The sequence below is a fragment of the Dendropsophus ebraccatus genome, chromosome 8 (assembly GCF_027789765.1).
Source record: "Dendropsophus ebraccatus isolate aDenEbr1 chromosome 8, aDenEbr1.pat, whole genome shotgun sequence".
Classification (NCBI taxonomy): domain Eukaryota; kingdom Metazoa; phylum Chordata; class Amphibia; order Anura; family Hylidae; genus Dendropsophus; species Dendropsophus ebraccatus.
In genome coordinates, this window is record NC_091461.1 from 57,293,646 (window position 1) to 57,315,369 (window position 21,724).

Genomic DNA, 21,724 nt, shown 5'->3' on the forward strand with positions numbered 1-21,724 from the left:
CCCCCAAAGTGTTGTTATTAGTAAAAAGCCCCCTCCCCTAATAAAAGTCTGAATCACCCCCCCTTTTCCCATGTTTTAAATAAAAGTAAATAAACATGTTTGGTATCGCCACGTACATAATCGCCCAAACTATTAATTAATCACATTCCTGATCTCGCACGGTAAATGGCGTAAGCGCAAAAAAATCCCAAAGTGCAAAATTTTTGGTCGCATCAAATCCAGAATCTTTTTTATAAAAAGTGATCAAAAACTCGCATATGCGCAATCAAGGTGCCGATAGAAAGAACACATCATGGCGCAAAAAATGACACCTCACACAGCCCCATAGACCAAAGGATAAAAGCGTTATAAGTGTGGGAATGGAGCAAATTTAAGGAACATATATTTGTTAACAATGGTTTGAATTTTTTACAGGCCATCAGATACAATAAAAGTTATACATGTTATATATCTTTGTAATCATAACGACTTAAGGAACATGCATAACAAATCAGTTTTACCCCAGGGCGAATGGCGTAAAAACAAAACAAAAAAACAAATTAAAAAAAATACGTTTTTTTGTTCATCCTGGTTTCGCAGTGTACTTTATGCAAAAATTCAGCCTGTCATTGCAAAATACAATTAGTGACGAAAAAAATAAGGGCTCATGTGGGTCTCTAGGTGGAAAAATGCAAGTGCTATGGCCTTTTAAACACAAAGAGGAAAAACGAAAACACAAAAACGAAAATTGGCTCCGTCCTTAAGGGGTTAAAGAGTCACTGTCGTTAATTTTTTTTTTTGCAGAAATCAATAGTCCAGGCGATTTTAAGAAACTTTGTTTAAACTGAGTTTATTAGGAAAATATGCCATTATCTGCATGTAAAAAGCCTTTTCCCAGCCCCCCCCCCCCTCCTCTCCTTTGTCACCCACTGCTCAGAATCAGGAAATCTTGACTGTTTTTTCATCAGTCGAATCTGTCTGTTCTATGAAGAGGGGAGGGGGAGGAGGAAGGAGCGAGGAAGGGCAGCAGAGAGCCGAGAACAAAGGATTACACAGCGGGGGTGCTATTCAGAGCCCTATTCAGAGGTCAGAGAGGTCAGTGGTGACTGCAGAGGAGAGAGCCTGTAATGTGAATGTAAATTAACTCTTTGTTGTCCTGTTTTGCTGCCTCTACTTTCTCTCTCTCTATAGGAAAACCATAAAGACAGAGGGAGAGCTTCAAACTGCTTTTTCATGATAAAAATACATTTTTCTGTTAATAAAACCAATTACAAAGTTTCTTAAAATTGCCTGTATTATTGATTTCTGCAATAAAAATTTTAACGACAGTGACACTTTAAGATTCTAGCAGGTACATAGGTATCGGGCCTGAACGCCAACCACTCGTCAGCACAAGCTATCACAGCTGTTTCGCGCGCATGCGCGCTTCATCAGATGGTGCTACTCTCGCAGGTCTCAGGTAAAATACCTTCTCTGACGTGCATGGAAGGGGCGTTACAAAATTTGAGTTGTGAACAACTTCAATAATAAAAACTAAAGTTAAAAACATTACAAAGTGCTGCAACACCATGTAATTTACAAGAACATTTGTAATTCTATCTTATCATTTAGACTGCTATTTCTGTATGCAGATGTGGAATGTTCTACATCGGCAAAACAATGAGATCCATTGACCTTAGATTCTATGAACACATCTATTCAATTAAAAACAAAAAAAATGGCAACAAGATTAATTAAACATGTTATAGAGCAACATAATGAAGACAATAAATGTCTTATGGTGGTTTTACACGGAAAAATGTGTAGTTCGAATTTGCACGATAACGGTCGAATTGGAACGATAATCGTATGTGTAAATGCAGCGAACGTTCAAGCGACGAGCAAATATCCCGTACGATGTATCGTTCCGTCTAAACGCCGATCATTATAAAAAAAAAAAATTGTTCATTCAAAATCGTTAATCGTGCGATTGGGCGAATTATCGCTCTGTGTAAAACCACCATTAGTTTTACAGGTATAAAAAGAATAGTGAATACTGTAGGACAGGATAGTAACAGGCTAGCACATGAAGCCCAAGGAAATAGTGGTCTAAATGATAAGATAGAATTACAAATGTTCTTGTAAATTACATGGTGTTACCATACTTTCTAATGTTTTTAACTTTAGTTTTTATTATTGAAGTTGTTCACGAATCAAATTTTGTAACGCTCCTTCCATGCACGTCAGAGAAGGTGTTTTACCAGAGACCTGCGGGAGGAGGGCCTTTCGAGGAAGCGTGCATGCGCGAAAAACAGCTGTAATAGCTTGTGCTGACGAGTGGTTGGCGTCCGGGCCCGATACCCATGTACCTCCAGTTTTCTTCTTTACATTTGATATTTACTTATGAGTGACTATATATCCACGAGGAGCACCCTGTTCAGCATTTTTTGTATGCAACCTTAGGCTGGGTTCACACTACGTATATTTGAGGCTGTATGTTTGAGGCTGTATAGCAACCAAAACAAGGAGTGGATTGAAAACACAGAAAGGCTATGTTCACATAATGTTGTAATTGAGTGGATGGCCGTCATTTAATGGCAAATATTTGCTGTTATTTTAAAACAACGGCTGTTATATTGAAATAATGGAAGTTATTTACCGTTATATGGCGGCCATCCACTCAATTTCAACATTGTGTGAACAGATCCTTTCTGGGTTTTCAATCCACTCCTGGTTTTGGTTGCTATGAGGACCTGACATGAGGACCAAATACAGCCTGAAATATACATAGTGTGAACCCAGCCCCCGCTTGCGTCCCAGTAGAAGCCATGCCAAAAAGGTAGTGCAGGTACTGTCTCTCATGTGTAGTATTTTAGGCAATGCTATATTCTTCTAAATATGACTGACTTTATAATATGAAGCCCGGGCCTTATTCAGAAATAACATTGATTCAACCTTGGCATAATTTATAGAGATCACTTTTGTGTAACTGTTGTACATTTATGTGATCCAATATCCCTCAATGGGGATTATGGGGGCAGCCATCTTGCCCAAGCTGTGTGTAATATAATTTAGAAATTGGCTTTACAACAAGCCCTATGGACACAGGCAACAAGAAGCAGGAGCTTTTCCATTTGCACAAATAGGAAAGGTTTCTGAGCATGCTCTGTGAACTTTCAAGAGATCATTCCACAGGAACAGGGTAAATTAAGCCATGTGCCTCATATATTGAAATCTCTATTGACTGGTGTCACCAGCAGGTTACTGCTCCAATCCTTTGGGAGACAAGGGTCCTCTATTCTCATGATTAGTGGGGGTCTGACTGCTGGAGTTAGATACCTTTAACCTATCCTATGGTTACAATCGTTGAATAACCCATTAAAATGTTTGGGATGCTTTTCATCAGTATTCTAGGCACTATCGGATGCCTGTAGTTTGGAGCTAGTTAGTTTCCTCTCTAGAAGACTGTGAATCCATATTACATGCACTTACCAGTTCACTGTCAGTATCCTAGTAATTTGCTATATAAAATGCTCTATAGTTTTTATATTAATTTTAAATCACTGTATGTCTATTCTTGATATTTAATAACTATACTGTTGGTTGTCATAGATCTACCATCTGGATTGGTATTTCTGAAAGTATTTTCTGGAGATCTAGTGTTATGCGAAGCCAAGATATCTTACTTCACTGACATGGAAGAAATAAGCACTTTACTTGATTGTGCAAGTAATCCTATTGAATTTATGTGTCAGGTGAGAAAATTCAATACATAAGCCAAATCATTGATTGTGTCAGTAGGAGGTCATTTTTAAACTACCATAAGGCTGTGTTCACACATGTTGCTGCTTCTTTGCAGTACTGAGGCGGTGCTGCAGCGGTTTCACCAAAATTACACAGTTCAACTGTTGTCTGCTTTCTTCCAAAAACAGCTCCACTCTTGTCCTAAGTTTTTGGTGTGGTTTTTTAGCTCAGTACCAATCAATCCCCTTGAGATAAATGTGAAAAATTACTGTATATACTCTGTGACCTCTGAAGAGGTTATTCCACAGGGAGCTGCTTTTATCTTATACTGATGCTATTTATCTACTGGTGTCACCTGCCACTGTATTTCTGTAAAGATCACTTTACAGCAGCCTCCTCCTATCACAATGGAAAGATCAGAAAGGCTTGGCTTAGTTTAAGACCTAGTGCTGAGAATGAAAGTTGAATGGAATTTTTTTTTTTTAAATTCCACCAAAAATTATTTTAAATTTTTTTATTTAAAGGACAAGTGCCATGAAAAACTTTTTCCCAGTAATTAAAGCACATTACAAAGTTATATAACTCTGTAATATGCTTCAATCACCTATCTGCCTCCCTTCCCTGTCTTTTCCCCCCTCCACCCCCCACCAGGAAGTGTCCTAACTCACACAGACCTAATGACTGCCGTCACCGTCACCAGGCAGCTCCTTCTTGTGAGGATGAGTCATCAGCAGCCCCTCCCCAGTCCAAGTGATGGCTTGCAGTTGTTCAGCCAATGGGAGCTGAGCAAGCTGAATCACCTGACAAGGCAGGGGAGGGGGAGGCTAGTGTAACAGGAGAAGGAGCTGAGAGAAGAGCTTGGTGACGGTGACGACAGTCATTAGGTCTGTGTAAGTTAGGACACTTCCTGGTGGGGGGTGGAGGGGGGAAAAGATAGGGAAGGGAGACAGATAGGTGATTGAAGCATATTACAGAGTTATATAACTTTGTAATGTGCTTCAATTACTGGGAAAAAGTTTTTCATGGCACTTGTCCTTTAAACAATAGGTCGTTTGAGTAATATTTCTATCATATATTTTACAGGCTTTCAAAATTATGCCATATGACAGAGATGCCCTTGACAAAATGTTGACAGAATCACTAAAAAGCAACATTCCTGCCAGTGGCCTACACCTCTTTGGAATTAACCAGATAGAAGAAGAGAATTTTAGTGCAAGTGAGTCAACACTGACATAACTATATGTCAATCATGTGAATGTAATTCATGCAATGTCTAGGTATTGTGACACCACCAGTAATAAGGCCTCATTCACTCGTCCAGCAAAGTTGTCCATGATTGTGGATCTCCAATCATTGATCAACTTAGTGCCTATTGATTTCTATTGTGCTACACACACATTCTGCTTTTCCACGAATTTGCAATCCGTTTTGTGAAAAAATAGGACATGTCCTAGTAATAGTGTGATTGGGGAACTGATTAGCCAATAGAAGTCTATGGGATCCATATTTTTTGTTGACATCCGGTAAAAACACAAATCAAATATAAGCAAAGTAGTTTTTTGTTTTTTTTTACCAGTTCAACATTTTGGCAGATGTAGATGCGGATACAGATGCAATTCACGGATCACGGAGTACGACTAGCGGACCTATATGCCGACCTGAAAAGTTACTGAACGTCTAAATTAGGCTTCAGTGTGGCTAGGCTGGACTAAATAAATTATACAAAACAATACTAATCTACCCTCAGGGTGCCTTCACACCTACCGACTCGCAGCGTTAATAACGCTGCAAGTCGGCTAGGTCCTGGCAGATCACTGTCATTACATACACGCAGTGGTCTGAACAACCGCTGCGTGTAGGTAAATCTGCCGGCCGCTTAACCCCTTCTCATGCCGACCACCTTCCGCTCCACTCTGTATACATACCTCCTCGCTCCACGGAGTCCCGGCCAATCAGTGTGTTGCCCTGCCGCAGCCACTGATTGGCCGGGCGGGAGAGCAGGAAGCCGTGCAGCAAGGACAGGTAATGTATACAGAGCGGGAGGCGGGCGGCATCAGAAGGGGTTAAGCGGCCGGGAGATTTACATACACGCAGAGGTCGTTCAGACCACTGCGTGTATGTAATGACAGTGATCTGCCAGGACCTAGCCAACTTGCAGCGTTATTAACGCTGTGAGTCGGTAGGTGTGAGGGCACCCTCAATCCTTGCCACTATGCTACAGGTCTAAGTGCTTGTATATGTGTGTGGGGGGGATCAGATTAGGGAAACTGATAGTCCTGTTTGAAAAGATGTGTATTGAGGGCACGTTTGAAGCTTTGGGTATTGGAGGTCTGACAGTCTTGGGTAATGCATTCCATAGAACTGGTGCAGCCACTGAAGTCCTGAAAACAGGAGTGAGATGTGCGGATTAAGGAGGAGGTTAGGTATAGGTCATTAGCAGGATGTAAGGGTGGTATTACACGGGCCGATGGGGGCCCAATAATACCTGTAAACGAGCAGCGATCTGCTAGATCGTCGCTCGTTTACTGGACCTATTACACGGCCCGATAATCGTTAAACAAGGGCTGCAGGGACATTGTTACCGATGTCCTTGCAGCCCTTGTTTAAACTACATACATTACCTATCCACGCTCCAGGGCTGCCTCTGCGGTCCGCTTCTCCACAGGTCCCGCGCGCTCTAGCTTCAGAGTGGCCTGTCAGCTGACAGGCCGCTCAGCCAAACACAGGCCTGGACCGCCACGGCCTGTGATTGGCCGGGCGGCCTGTCAGCTGACAGGCCGTTCTGAAGCTAGAGCGAGCGGGACCCGGGGAGAAGACTGCAGGAGCAGCCCTGGAACGTGTATAGGTAATGTATATCGTCAGTCGCCGGCCGCGCACCGTTATTACACAAAGCGGTCGGCGCCCGACGAAAATAAGTCAGAACCTATATCAACGATCAGCCGATGATCATTGTCATCGGCTGATCGTTGTATTTATTACATGGAGTGATAATCGGCCAAATCGGGCTGATTATCGTTCCGTGTAATAGTACCCTAAGGCACAGGTAGGACGGTAGACAGAGACGAGGGAGGAGATATAGGGAGGTGCAGCACTGTGGAGAGCTGTAACGCCTGGAGTCGTGGATCCACTGAACTGTCACTAGCGATGGTGATAACCGCACCAGGGAGCGGAGTCTAAGGGGCCGCTGGTTTTCACCAGAGCCCGCCGCAAGGCGGGATGGACTTGCTGCGGCAGGCGACCCCCAGGCCGCTACCCCTGGCTTGGTTGCTAGTGACAGCAGGCGAGGCGTGGCAGGAGCAGTAGGCAGATGGTAATGCAGGCAAAGGTCTGAAGGCGTAACCGCAGGTGGAAGGCAGCACTCAGGAACAATGGGTAAGCAGCGGACAGGGACTAGGGACCGGGACTGAGGACAGGGACTAGGAACAAGGACTGAGGTCAGGAACAACAGGGAGCTGGGCCAAACACTATGGGAAGCATGTAGAGGCTCCAAACCTGGGAGGGGGCAGGGCTGGAACTTATAGGGGAGTGATTGACACTAAAACCAATTAGGAGCGCACTGCCCCTTTAAATCTGAGACAGCCGGCGCGCACGCGTCCCCGCCGGCCGGCACAGTGACGGGCAGGAACGAGGCAAGGTGAGGCGCCCTCCTGGGCCGAAGTAGCCGCAGCGCCTGGTCCCTGCATGTGGACACCGGCTGCTGCAGAACTGGGTGAGGAGTCACGGCGGCGGTCCGGAGCGCGGGACGCCGCCGTGGCCCTAACAAGAGCTTTATGGGTGAGCTGGAGGAGTTTGTATTGTATTCTTTGCTTAATAGGGAGCCAATGTAGTGACTGGCACAGGGGGCAGGCATCGGTGTAGCGGTTGGACAGGGAGATGAGCCTGGCTGCTGAATTAAGAATAGACTGGAGAGGGGAAATTTTAGAGAAGGGAAGGCCAATTAATAAGGAATTGCAGTAGTCTAGATAGGAATGAATGAGAGCAACAATGAGAGTTTTAGCAGATTCCCAGTAAGGAAGGGACGGATTTTAAGGGAACCTGTCACCCCCCGTGCCGGGGTGACAGGCTCCCGACCCCCCGTTAGAGCCCCATATACTTACCTAATCCCGCCGGGTCCCGCTTCTGGAGGTGGTCGGGTGACGGAGATCTCAGCCGCTGCAGCCCGGCGCGCGCGCTGAGAGATGAGTCCAACACCCATAGAGAATGACAGGAGAGTCCAGCGCTCCGTCATTCTCTATGAGCGTTGGACTCATCTCTCAGCGCGCGCGCCGGGCTGCAGCGGCTGAGATCTCCGTCACCCGACCTCCTCCAGAAGCGGGACCCGGCGGGATTAGGTGAGTATATGGGGCTCTAACGGGGGGTCGGGAGCCTGTCACCCCGGCACGGGGGGTGACAGGTTCCCTTTTAGGGATTTTTTTTTAGAGATGTTTTTATTATTAATATTATTATTATTATTATTATTATTATTTATGTTATCATATGTAGTCTGTGTTTAAAAAAAACAAGGAAGACAAGTTCTTTCAAAGCAAACTCATCACACCATACCTTTATGAAACCTACTTTGTGCACTGGGATACGCACATGCTGGAAAAGGAAAAATATTAATATTATGTAAGTTGCATTAAATTAACAGGTATGAGGTAATGAAACTCATCCACCGACTTTCCCTCTGTTCTGGGTGCTGCATCAGGAGTGATTCCCCCTGGTTTGTGTGCACTTGTGTGATTTCTTGTAGCTCTTTATTCTGACATTTTGATGCACAGTGCTCAGAGCAATATTAGAGTTACTGGTACTTGAGTACATAGCAGATGGAGGTGTTCCATATGCATGATGATCTTAAAGTACTGTATTTTTGACTAGCGATTTCTTACTCTTAATAAATCTCCCCATAGTGTGATATAACCAGGTTTTATGGGAAGCGAAGTAACATTTCACTATGCATTACTATATATCCGCTTTGCAGATAAGCATAAGGAAAACATAGAAACTCCATGCGGATATTGTATTTAGTTTGATTCTTGTACTTTGATCCATCTATGTGTCAGCTACAGAACACTATAGAAAAAAATAACCTATGTTTCATTTCAGACCAACGAGATGAAGAATTGCCAACACTCCTGCACTTCTCCGCAAAATATGGGCTAAAAAAATTGACAGCTCTTCTTCTTACTTGCCCTGGAGCTTTACAGGCTTACAGTGTGGCTAATAAAAATGGGGATTTCCCAAACAACATTGCAGAGAAGTATGGGTATATGGACCTGCGGCAATTTATAGATGAATATGTGGTAAGCACCCTTTACTTCAGAGCATAAGGTTTTGAAATGATTATTAAATTATATTTAGAATGTCATGTTCCAAATATAACTGTCTAGCTAAGTCAGATGGTGGATTCCATATGACTTTAACAACTTGGCAACCCTGAGACATTAGTATGCAGGAAGCGAATTAATAAATGTTTTCTTGCTTAACATGTAGATGCTGATTTAGTCCGGGTTCACACAATGTAAGACACCAGCTGTGACAGAACGTCCGGTGCCACAGAGCGGCCGGTGTCAGTGAAGATCATCCCGTATCGGTAGGATGAACTTCATTTGTGCTAAATTGGGATGTGGGCGCATCTGTGTGTGCCCGCATTCCAATTCACCATAGCACACAATGGGAAGTGCGGCCGGAGCCGCAATCTCTATTGTGCGAACTGACAGTTCTGTGCGTCCACTATTCTATGAATAGCGTCCGCACAAAACTGACATGTCAGTTTTTCCTGCTGCAGCTAAGAATCCCGGCCGGAGTGTATACTATGGGGGAGATTTATGAAGTCCGGCGTTTTTTACGCAGGGCTTAAAAATGTTCCCGCAGCTCCGGAGCTCTGGGGATTTATGTAGAGGTGCATTGCCTCTACATAAATCCCGATGGCACAGAGCCTGTCTGTGCGGAAACTTTGAAACCTACGCCAGCCCAGAGCTGGCGTAGGTTTCAGTATGATTTTTCCACGGAGAAAATGATAAATGCGCCCCCTCTGTGTGCAGCCGCACCCCCCGTAACGCCCCCTCTCCACCCCACTGGCGAAGGTGCCGCAGATGCGAAAAAAATATTCACAAAAATAATGTTTTTGGCGCCCTAAAACCAAAACTTACAAGAATATATAGTTTGCCCACTCCGGGTCTAGGTTCAGGGAAATCTCCATTCCTTGTGTAGGCCTTCGAGTAGTGGCGTCCAAACTACCTCAGTATCACAGGGATGCCCTTTTGAATGGAGACAATGTCCTCCACCTGTGTCCAGAACATTGAGGGGCCACTCAAGGCAAAGGGGCAGTCGAGCCGAAGCTGCAGACGTTGTCTCCATCCTGTATTTCCTTTTCTTTTTTAATACATTTTTTCACTTATACATTCATTGTAGGTTTAATTACTGAGCCTTAATGCAAAGAAATTGTGACTTTTCAACTACAACTCCCATAGCTACACGATTTTTATTAAATGTAAATCAAAGTCTAATATAAATTTTAAAAAATTATAAATATGATATATTGTATTATAAAAAAATAAAAATAAAATATATAGGATAATTTTTTACTCACCGTAAATTTTCTTTCCTGTAGTCCGAAGCAGCAGCACAAATGGGGAAGATGCTATCTTCCTGCAATGGTAGGACAGATGGTACCAATAAAAGAAGACTGATTAGGAGCCCTATAAGAAGGCCATACAGACCCCTCCTCCTTGTGTCAATTCTAACGACCAAAAAATTAAAAACTCATAATAAAATCTTAGTTAATAAGGCATTGAAACAATCAAGTTATGCTGCATAAATAATAGTTTGTTTAAATCAGGGCGGGAAGTCTGTGCTGCTGCTTCGGACTACAGGAAAGAAAATTTACGGTGAGTAAAAAATTATCCTTTCCCTTACGTCCTCAGCAGCAGCACAAATGGGGATATAGCAAGCTATGAAAACAGACTAGGGAGGGACATTACATTACAGAAGACAGAATGGCTGAGCCAAAAACTGGTTGATCAGACTCGTGAATATCTAGTCTATAGTGCTTGACAAAGGTAACGACGGACGACCATGAAGCAGTCCTGCATATTTGTTCCAAGGGTACAGATCTTTTTTCAGCCCATGTGGATGATATTGACCTCATTGAATGTGCCTTGATTGCATCAGGTACTTACTTCCCTTATCCATATGGACAGAGAAGCTTTGGATGACTTGCATCCTTTGTTTTTCCCTGCAAAGGATAAAAACAAAAGGTTAGATTACCTGAAGGAGTTTGTCCGTTCAATATACATGCTCCAAGCCCTTCCCACATCTAAGGGATGAAGCTCCTTCTCTCCCGTATTGGCAGGAGTAATGGATTGTAACAATGGAAATGTGGAAGAGACTTTCACCCACCAGGCTTCTTTACCCTCAGGTAGGTTCTGTAGACAGTTGTGGCTCTGGACTGCAGAAGAGTGGTCACCACTTTGACAGCATATCAATTTCCATCTTGTTGATGGCAGTCAAGCTTCGAACAGGCGACCATGTGGAAAGGAAGAATCATTGGAAAGGAAAGTCAGACACAAACATAGGCCTGAGCCTGCTTCCCTCTCCTACCACCTGTCCCACAGGAGGACAGAAAGAAACACAAGGAGGAGGGGTCTGTATGGCCTTCTTATAGGGCTCCTAATCAGTCTTCTTTTATTGGTACCATCTGTCCTACCATTGCAGGAAGATAGGATCTTCCCCATTTGTGCTGCTGCTGAGGACGTAAGGGAAATATAGTTGTGCAGAGTTTTTGGAAACTACACTTTTCATCATATACAAATGTATGTACAGTCACATGGACACTGCAGGTGAAACATCATCTACCCGGTTACTATGGGCAACAAGGACAGTTTTATAAATCTCCTCCATTATAATCAATATGTTCTGCGTTGAACATTGCCAATAAAGGGTCATCCGTGGCCCCCCTCTGAACACCCCCTCCCGCATCAGGACGTACAGTTATGCCCTGATGCGGGAAGGAGTTCATATACCCTGTTGGCGATGGCTCGAGGATCCCAACGGTGTGGTCCTTTTTTCAAAACACCGCCCTATTCCCGCGCTCAATGCCATTTTCATTTTGTGCTATGGTCCAGCTCTATGCATTGGAGGCAGGCTCTGTGCCTCCCAGTGTGATGATATCCCCTCCCCTCTGAGATGCATCTTTATTAGAATCAACAGGGCCAAGTCAGGGAGGAGATATTGTCACACTGGGGGCGCTAGGCCTGCCTCCAGTGCATAGAGACGGGCTGGTGCACAAGACGAAAACAGCGCAGAGCAAACAAACTGGGCAGCTTTTGGGTAATGTAAAAGAAAATTGCTTTACCTGATGGTACATGTGCTTTAAAGACTTTAAAGGACAACTCCCACAAAAAATTTTTTTTAGCTTATTTAACACACATTACAAAGTTATATAACTTTGTAATGTGGTTAAATACCCGGTCTGGCCCCCTTCCCCCACTTTCAGACCCCCGACCCCCCCGCCCGGAAGTTAAAGAATATATACATTACCTATTACGATCGTCACGGTCCTCTTCTCCCGGGCGGCATCTGGTGACGACGACGTCAGAGCCGGGGGGCGGTCCGGGTCTTCTTCCTCCTCGGCGTCTTCATAGAGAGTGAATGGGACGGAAAAGGCTGCTGGTGCACATGCACACCAGCAGCCTTTTCATTGGCTGGAGCGCATCACATGGCTTCCAGCTTTGTCAGCCCTGATTGGCTGAGGTTGCTGGAAGCCATGTGATGCGCTCCAGCCAATGAAAAGGCTGCCGGTGCGCAAGCGCACTGGCAGCCTTTTCCATCCCCAGGACCCGGAAATCAGAGACATCGCTGGACGGCGGACGGCGGTGACGGTGAGGCGGACGGCGGGCGAATGGAGTGGCGATCGTCACCAGAGGGATGGTGAGTATGGTGTCTGTGTTTTTTTTGTTTTTGGGGGGGGGGGTCCCGCTGGAGTTGTCCTTTAAGCTTTTGGAAATAAATATAAACCTAAGCCATTATATTAGCAAGGTATTGTATTATATGTTATGATTCAATACTTTTTATGTTTTATGCACCAAAGGAAACTAGTGACATGTTGAGAAGTCATTTTAAGGAGGAACTAATGCATGATAATGAGGATGAAAGTATATATGAGCCAATGGCAAAGCTGTCCGCTGACCTGCTGATGAAATGTACGATGCAGCCTGATATGGACATATATCTACCTATGAAGGGCAGAGAGAGCCCAGAAGACAATGAAGAAACCTGTAAGTGCTAATACATTTCTATAGATTTTTGCAGCAAACTACCTACTGTACATTCAAATAAAAACCTTCAACTACAGTTATTAAATGGGAAACATTTTAAAGGGAATGTATCACCTAAATTTTATTTTAATTAGAATCAGATACAAAAAGTTCTTTTATTCCAATCTGTTTCTATTTTCTGACTATAGTTTTTTTTATTTCACTTTTTGTACATTTAACAATGTACAAAAAGTTAAGTTAAAAAACAGCCATCTTGCCTTGGCTGTTTTTAACAGCATTTAGTGGCATGCTTTACAGCAAGACTCATGGACATAGATGACAAATAATCAGACTCTGTCCCCTTGAGATGAATGTAAAATATTACTGAGCATACTCTGTGACCTTTGAAGAGGTCATTCTACATGGAGCTGCTATTTTCTCCCCCTATCAACTGGTGTCACATGATGCTGTAATGCTGTACAGACCACTTTACAGCAGCCTCCTCCTATCACTACAGACACAACAGGAAGTCTCAGCTTAGTTTCAGCCCCAGTGGTGAGAATGAAAACTTCAAGATTTCAGGATTGTTTTATAATATAGATTAAAAAATTTAAAGTTATATAAAACTTCACCAAAAACTCTGATGACATATTCCCTTTAAGTAAAATGTATCTACAGATATGACAGGAGTTTCTGGAAGCACATTTTGCAAAGCAATTTTTCCCAGGATCTTCAACAGGAACCCAACTAATACATTATCTGTGTGTGTGTATGTGCATTAGCTGACATTATAAAGGAGTGTTCCAGGTATGCAATGGTTAATGTAGTTAACATGTATCTGAGTAAATTAATGGCACGGGACTGGTCCCTTTTACAATAGACTAATGTTTTCATTTATGTTAATTTTACTGTAGACTTTCTAGGCAATCTTGAAGAATCCATTCAATTGTGTACGCACATTGGTATTTTATATTAACTCAGATGTTCAGGAAAGAGATGGGGCATAAAATAGTAGTTCACCCAAATATTTTTTCTTTCAAATCAACTGGGCACAGAAAGTGTAAGAGATTTGTAATTTACTTCTATTTTAAAAAAAAGTTTTCCAGTACTTATCAGCTGCTGTATGTCCTACAGGAAGTGGTGTATTCTTCGTAGTCTGGCACAATGCTCTCTGCTGACACCTCTGTCCATGTCGGGAACTGTCCAGAGCAGTAGCAAATCTTTACAGAAAAACCTCTCTGCTCTCCAGACGGGAAATAATATACCACACCCTGCAGGACATACATCAGCTGATAAGTACTGGAAAAAATTTTTTTTAAATAGAAGTAAACTACAAATCTCTGGCACCAGTTGATTAATTTTTTTTTTGTGAACCAACCCTGCATATTTACATGAATACAAACATGGGGGGGGTGGGCCTTATCTAGACTGGCATAGCTGTACACCAATCTGAAATAAAGCATCGCCCCCATGCCCCACACCGGATTTACTAAGAGGTGCATGCCCTTCAGTAAATCCTGCAGACCTGTGGCTGCCGCAGGCCAGTCACAGAAATTAGGAGGACAGGGCATACTTCACAAAGTTTGCCCCAGCATACATTGATACATTTCACCCCATGGACAATGTCTTATGGAAAAGGTTTAGAAAACCTTACCCTGCATGTGTATATCATCCATACAAGTGTCAAGGCGAGAGTTTATACTCATTGTGGCAATCTTTGCAGGCCTGCAGTAAGTCTTATGGTCCTTTTAGACGGAGCGATAATTCGCCCGATCGCACAATTAACGATGTTGAATGAACTATGTGTTTTTTATAATGATCAGCGTTTAGACGGAACGATACATCGTACGGAAAAATCGTTTTGCGATCGCTTAAGCCTATCTCACACATAGGTGAAATCGTTGAAAGACGCGGAACAATCTGTGAATTTTTTTGCGAACGATCAACAACGATTTGAGAACATATTGAAAGATCAAAATGAACGATTTCTCGCTCGTCGCTTGATCGTTCGCTATGTTTACACGCAACGATTATCGCTCAAATGCGATCGTTATCGTGCAAATTGGAACGATAATCGTTCCTACTAAAAGGACCATTAGGGTGTGCTTCCACATATGTGTTTGGATTGTGAGCAGTAGAACTACTGGTGACTGTGAGTTTGAGTTGACACCCTTTCACACTGATGTGTTTTTAACGCGACTTTGTACTCACAATCTGATCCCCTCCAAACTGCTTGTACCGTCAGACAGCTGCTTTTAATCCAAGATCTGTCCTGGGGTCCGTTCGGCAGGTGATGCAGTTATTGTCTTTAAGAACAACTTTTAAACTTGCAGCCCTGTGTCAAATTGGCGTGGCCTATAGTACCCATGCCCTAGAATTGCGATGCCCATCCGTCCCTCCTCCCAACCCTCTTCACCATTTTTTCTATTCATCACCTGTCAGAACACTGCACAGGTGCCTTAACGATCCAGCTCATGGGCAGTGTTCACACAGGTGATAAATAAGAGAAATTGTTCCAGGGACATTCCTAATGATGAGAAAGGCAGGGAGGAAGGACAGAGGGGTGTCGCAATCCTATGGCATGGGTACTCTAGGCCATGCCAATTTGACACAGGGCTGCAAGTTTAAAAGTTGTTAGGACAATAACTGCTACTAGAGCGTAACCTAGGTATGTCCTAACAGATGCCTAAACAGTGGTGAATGATGCCTAAACATAATTATGTTACTTAATATAACTTTATTATTATTATTTTAATGGTTTCATTGACTGACAGTAGTAAGGGGAAACACTAACCCTCTGCTTTCACCAGTGGCTGTGTTAGGAACTGCAGGACTTCAGAAGCTCTGGTCCCAGCACAGTAAGATATCACTAACACTGCTGTATGCCATGTTAGCGATACTGAGCCTCCCCTGATGTCTATTCTAATGCAATTTATGGCCATGGTCGCACACTATTTAAATGAACATAGCCTATAACTGGGGAAGTTGCCTATGGCAGTAGAACTGCTGCAACTGCATAGTGAAGCAGAGCGAGTGGTGAAAAATTTTAATAAATGAAAAACGTTACTTGTGCACTAAAATCCCTATTGCATAAATCGATTATCTTCCGTATTTGTCCAATATCAGCCTTTACGGTTCCGCCCCTTTCCCACACCCTCCTCGCTACCTCTGGTGCAACGGGCATGATGTGAAAATTTATTCGCATTTTCCCATTTTACCTTTTTACTTGATAAATCCCCCAAATCCCCCCCCCCCCCCCCCCCGAAGTATCAACAAGAATTTGCAATTTGCAAGAGTACTTTATTCACACAAGATATAGAAATTCAGTTAGGTAATAGAAATGAACTTTTAGGTAACACATTTGCTTCTTCATGTGTTTTGAAGTTACGGTAAGGACCAGCTCTGCCACATTCTTTGCCTTTTCTAAGTATTATGATAGTAATAATTTTCACAGTTACATAGTACACATACAGATCTGTCATACACAGTTAAGACTTCAAATTTATTGTCAAGTATACACACACACACACACACCAACTATACCTAACATTACCACTTTCCCAAAATAGTGTAGCTCTTTCTCATGTTTTGCCTTCAGACACCAAGGCATGGGCTCTATATAACTTCTGGGGTACCTGGCACCAAGTCAATAGCAGCAGATTCTTTATATTCTGTAAGGCTGGCCATACACATAAAACTACAAGTGTCAGAAACTGCATATTTTGGCCATTTTGACTAATCACTATGTGTTATTTACATGCCAAGGAATGTCCGCAATGGGCTACAACAGACTCACGTTTGCCAAGAATGGAAATGGAAGTCCTTGATTTTTGTTCATAGTCAGCTGTAAAAAACAGGGGTCAGTTAGTAACTTGCCATTTTGAGCAAGCTTGCTGTTTTTCTTTTAAACACAGTGATCTGGCATATTGCTGCCATGATCTGTGGTGCAGTCAATTCCATAGAACTTTGATTGCACCTGAAGTGAACCGCACTGGGGATGGAATCGCCGACCCCCAGTGTGATTTAACCCCCTCTTCTCTCCGATGCGGCTCCATTGATTGTAATGGAGATGCATTACAGAGGGGAGATCGTCACACTGGGGTCTGGTGGGCCCACCCCCGAGCTTCATGCCAGGCTGTTCAAAAAAAGGGCCACACCGGCACCAATCTATTCATATAAAAGACCCTAAGCGATGTACCTGATGGTACATTCACTTTAACCCCTTGCCGCAAAATGAATTTTGGGAAACGTCATGTAAAGTAGGTAGTTCCTGCAACATGACGTTTCCCAAACGTCATGCTTTCCCTGCCTCCCCCCTCTGTCCCTAAATGAGATCGAGCAGCAGGAGGAGGCCATATGCCATAAACTATAACAAAAGCTATATAAAATGGATATCACTGTAATAGTACCGACCTGATGAATAACAAGAACATGTCATATGTGACGTATAGTAAACGGCTTACAAAAAAAATGTGGAAAACCAGCTGCTAAATTGTGTTTTTTATTCGTACCATCTCATAAAAAATTAAATAAAAAATGATCAGGGTGTCACATTCCCCCCCAGAATGGAACAGATGGAAACATCAACCCGTCTTACACAAATATTTTGGCACTGCAAGGCCTCTGTGACATTATATAATGGCTATAAAAAACCTGAAATACGAAAAAAAAAAAAAAAAAATACACAAGGCTTCTGTCATGGTCAGGTAATGCACTAAGGCCAAATATGGGGGATTTCTAGAAACATTGGAATATGGGGAATAAATATTGAGTTCCATTTTTAGTTAGTATTTGCTGTGTTAGGGTAAATTCACATGGACGGGTCCGCCGGGAGTCTCACACACGAAATCCGCAGCTAATCCGCAATACACGTATTAATAATAATAAGAATAATACGTGTATTGCGGATTAGCTGCGGATTTTGTGCGTGAGACTTGATTAAAAAAGGATTAAAATGGAATATCCTCCCAACAAATGAAAATTTTAAGTTTCTCCTCCAAACTTGCTTAAATTTCTGCGAAACACCTAAAGGGTTAATAAACTTATGAAATGTTACTTTGAATACTTTGAGGGGTGCAGTTTTTACAGTGGAGGGATTTATGGGGGTAACTAACATACAGGCCCCACAAATCCACTTCAGAACTGAACTGGTCCCTAATAAAATAAGAATTTGACATTTTTCTGAAAATGTGAAGAATCGCAGCAAAATTTCGAAGCCCTCTAACATCCTAACAAGTAAAAGGACGTTCACCAAAAGTAGGCATGTCGTAGAAGTTGCAGTAATAATTAGTTAGGCTGCGTTCACAGAAAGGATCTGTTCACACAATGTTGTAATTGAGTGGATGGCCGCCATTTAATGGCAAATATTTGCTGTTATTTTAGAACAAAAGCTGTTGTATTGAAATAATGGCAGTTATTTACTGTAATATGGCGGCCATCCACTCAATTTCACCATTGTTTGAACAGAGCCTTTCTGTGTTTTTAATCCACTCCTGGTTTTGGTTGCAATACTGACTGAAATATATGTAGTGTGAACGCAGCCTGAGGCTGGGTTCACACTATGTATATTTCAGTCAGTATATTTCAGTAAGTATTGCAACCAAAACCAGGAGTGGATTAAAAACACAGAAAGGATCTGTTCACACAATGTTGAAATTGAGTGGATGGCCGCCATATAACAGTAAATAACTGCCATTATTTCAATATAACAGCCGTTGTTTTAAAATAACAGCAAATATTTGCCATTAAATGGCGGCCATCCACTCAATTACAACATTGTGTGAACAGATCCTTTCTGTGTTTTTAATTCACTCCTGGTTTTGGTTGCAATATGAGGACCACAATACTGACTGAAATATACGTAGTGTGAACCCAGCCTTAATGTGGCATAACTTTTTTTCTCAGTAAAAGAGAATATTGAATATAAAGGATTGTAAATTTTTCTAATTTTTGTGCAAATGTTTTTTTTTTTTTTACAAAAAAACTACTGAGTGTATCAACCAAAGTATACCACAAACATAAAGAGGAATATGTCACGAAAAAACTATCTCAGAATAAACAGGCTAGAGGTGGTGCCTTGTGTGATAGGTCTATTGTAGAGGTAGAGATAGGTGGACAGATTTAGTGCTTATCTTTAACCCCCTTGGCCTTTATGCATATACCCTCAATGAAGAGGTCCCAGTAGATAGTCTGTAGAACCCAGTTCTGTAAGCTATACTGTAGTGCTGCAAAAGGTTGGCAGAGACAAGGCAGACGGTATGAAGTACAAAAAGTACTGGAGTCCATATGCAATCACTATGCAATCTCAAAATAAAGTAACTTTACTTTGAGATTGCAAACTTAACAAATTGTCCAAAAGAATCATTCCTATTTATAGAAACAAAAAAGTCTAATAGGAATTTTGCAGAGAACTGGTGTTAATATCCTGCTGATCTGTCCTGTTATTGATGTCTGAATCCTACTGCAGACAGAGGGGAGAGGCTTCTGTTGCAGTCAGTTGTCTTACTATTAGGCCCACTGCTGTGGGGAGGAGCACGGGGGCTCAGGTGATCTTGTTCATTCTTCAGCGCGTACAGAGCAGGAGTGCGCGCCTCCCATTATGAGCGGGAGGCTAACGGCATTCCGCGGCGGACAATTCCGTTGCGGAATTCCGCTACCTTTGCTCAGTGGGAACGGGGCCTAAGTTTCAATATGAGAAAAATAGGGTACAAAGGGAGGAAGATATAAAGGAAGAAATGGTGCATTTTTATGCTTAGTGTTCCTTTTGATCCTTACAGATGCTGATATGATACAACTTAAAGATCAAAATCTGTTGTTTGAATCAGAATCTTCTATTGAGAAAGACTCAGCGTTACGCAGAATCCTAGAAGGTAAGCTGTAAAAAAAGTTACTTTTACCTATATAGTTGTAGCTATTCTATTTGTAACGATCAGTAATGCAGAATACACACATAATTCTCCGTTCAAAACTAGGGATTACCACTCAGATTAATTTAGATTTAAAGGGGTAGTCCAAGATGGGGGGGGGGCTGATTGAAGTGGGTCTGACCTCCATCCCCCCCCCCGGCGATCTCTGAATCGGCCTGCAGCTCCTTTGTTTTAAATAGAGCTGTGGGTACGGCACATGATCCGCGGCTCTATTTATTCTTATGGAGCCAAAAAGAGTCAAGTGCAGTACTCGGTTCTTTCCGACGGCTCCATAGGAAGACACGGGTCACATGCCGTACCTGCGGCTCTATTCAAAACAAAGGAGCCGCGGGCCGATACAGAGATCGATTGGGGTACAGAGGTTGGACCCCCACTATGTCTTACAAGTTATTTTATCTTGAAATACCTATTTCCTTGCAGCTTCCTGAACACTGATTTGAACAGTGTTTTAAATTACTTGCTACATCCCTCTATTCTTGCTTCCCAGATATAGGGATATTACTATTTGGTGGGTATCTGTCATTTTCACACAATTATCAGATGGATAAGAACTTTAAAGCAACTTTAAAGTAATGGTTTATGCTCAGGGGCTGCAATTAGGGAAACTCCAAATTACACCCCCCCTTAGCCTAGAATTTAAACACCTTTTGCAAAAAAGTTTCTGCCCATCTTTCAGTTAAATTAAAAGTGCAGTCAACTAAATAGTTAAAGCCCTATATCGGGGACTGGAGACGTATCAAGAAACTAAAGGCAGGTCACAAGACGCTACAAAGTGATATAAAAACTCCTCACAGGTCCTCTTAAAGTCCCTGGGGCTCCAACCACCAGCCGCTAACAAATAAGGAGGACAACATTATGATGTTTTTCTCATCAGGTCAATGCGATCTTGTAGCTAATGATTTAATATTAAGCTGATTACAGGTGTAATGTACTACAAATGTGCATTAATTGTAGGCAATTAATAAAACCCATAATACTAAACACCGATATATTTTCATCGCCCCAAAATTTTTTTTATATCCATCATGTTCATTTAATTATTATGCACATTGTAGTACTATCACTCTATAATTGTAAGTTAAATTAAAGCGACTCTGTACCCACAATCTGTCCCCCCCAAACCACTTGTACCTTCGAATAGCTGCTTTTAATCCAAGATCTGTCCTGGGGTCCATTCGGCAGGGGATGCAGTTATTGTCATAAAAACAACTTTTAATCCTGCAGCGCTGTTTCTAACGGGCGGGGCTTATATTTGTATATGCATTAGGCTGGCACAACCTCTCTGTCCCTCCTCCTCTCCCTCCTCATCATTAGGAATGCTCCAGGCAGATTGCTTCCTATTCCCCACCTGTGTGTATAATGAACATGGGCTGGATGGTTAATACACCTGTGCAAAGCTCAAACAGCAGTAAATGTTGCTGGAGCATTCCTAATGATGAGGAGGGTGAGGAGGAAGGACGGAAAGGTGGTGCCAGCCTAATGCATATACAAATGTAAGCCCAGGCCGTTAGACACAGCGCTGCAGGATTAAAAGCTGTTTTTATGACAATAACTGCATCACCTGCCGAACGGATCCAGGATAGATCTTGGATTAAAAGCAGCTATCCGAAGGTACAAGTGGTTTGGGGGGGGGGGGGGGGGGGGCAGATTGTGGGTACAGAGTCGCTTTAATCATGTTCATGTAAGCATCTAGCACCTTACCTTTTTCAATTCAAATGTACATTATATCTATTTAATTATCTGTGCAGCACTATCTCTTACCAGTTTTTGTAGCACCATCTGTCCCACATCAGTCAGTACCTAAACCCCCTGGGATGGTTTTTAATGGGTGTTTTTAATGTAATTTGGATAATGTGTTAA

General features: G+C 42.6%; 1 protein-coding gene across 3 annotated transcripts in view; it reads left to right on the forward strand.

The window, feature by feature from the left end:
* PIK3AP1 (phosphoinositide-3-kinase adaptor protein 1) overlaps positions 1-21,724 on the forward strand; it is a 93,935-nt gene that overhangs the window by 36,960 nt on the left and 35,251 nt on the right. For all 3 annotated transcript variants that reach the window (XM_069980481.1, XM_069980482.1, XM_069980483.1), the window contains exons 5-9: positions 3,571-3,713; positions 4,786-4,918; positions 8,788-8,984; positions 12,773-12,959; positions 19,715-19,807. In XM_069980481.1, the coding sequence (XP_069836582.1) occupies positions 3,571-3,713; positions 4,786-4,918; positions 8,788-8,984; positions 12,773-12,959; positions 19,715-19,807 (753 nt within the window). The remainder of the gene's footprint in view (positions 1-3,570; positions 3,714-4,785; positions 4,919-8,787; positions 8,985-12,772; positions 12,960-19,714; positions 19,808-21,724) is intronic.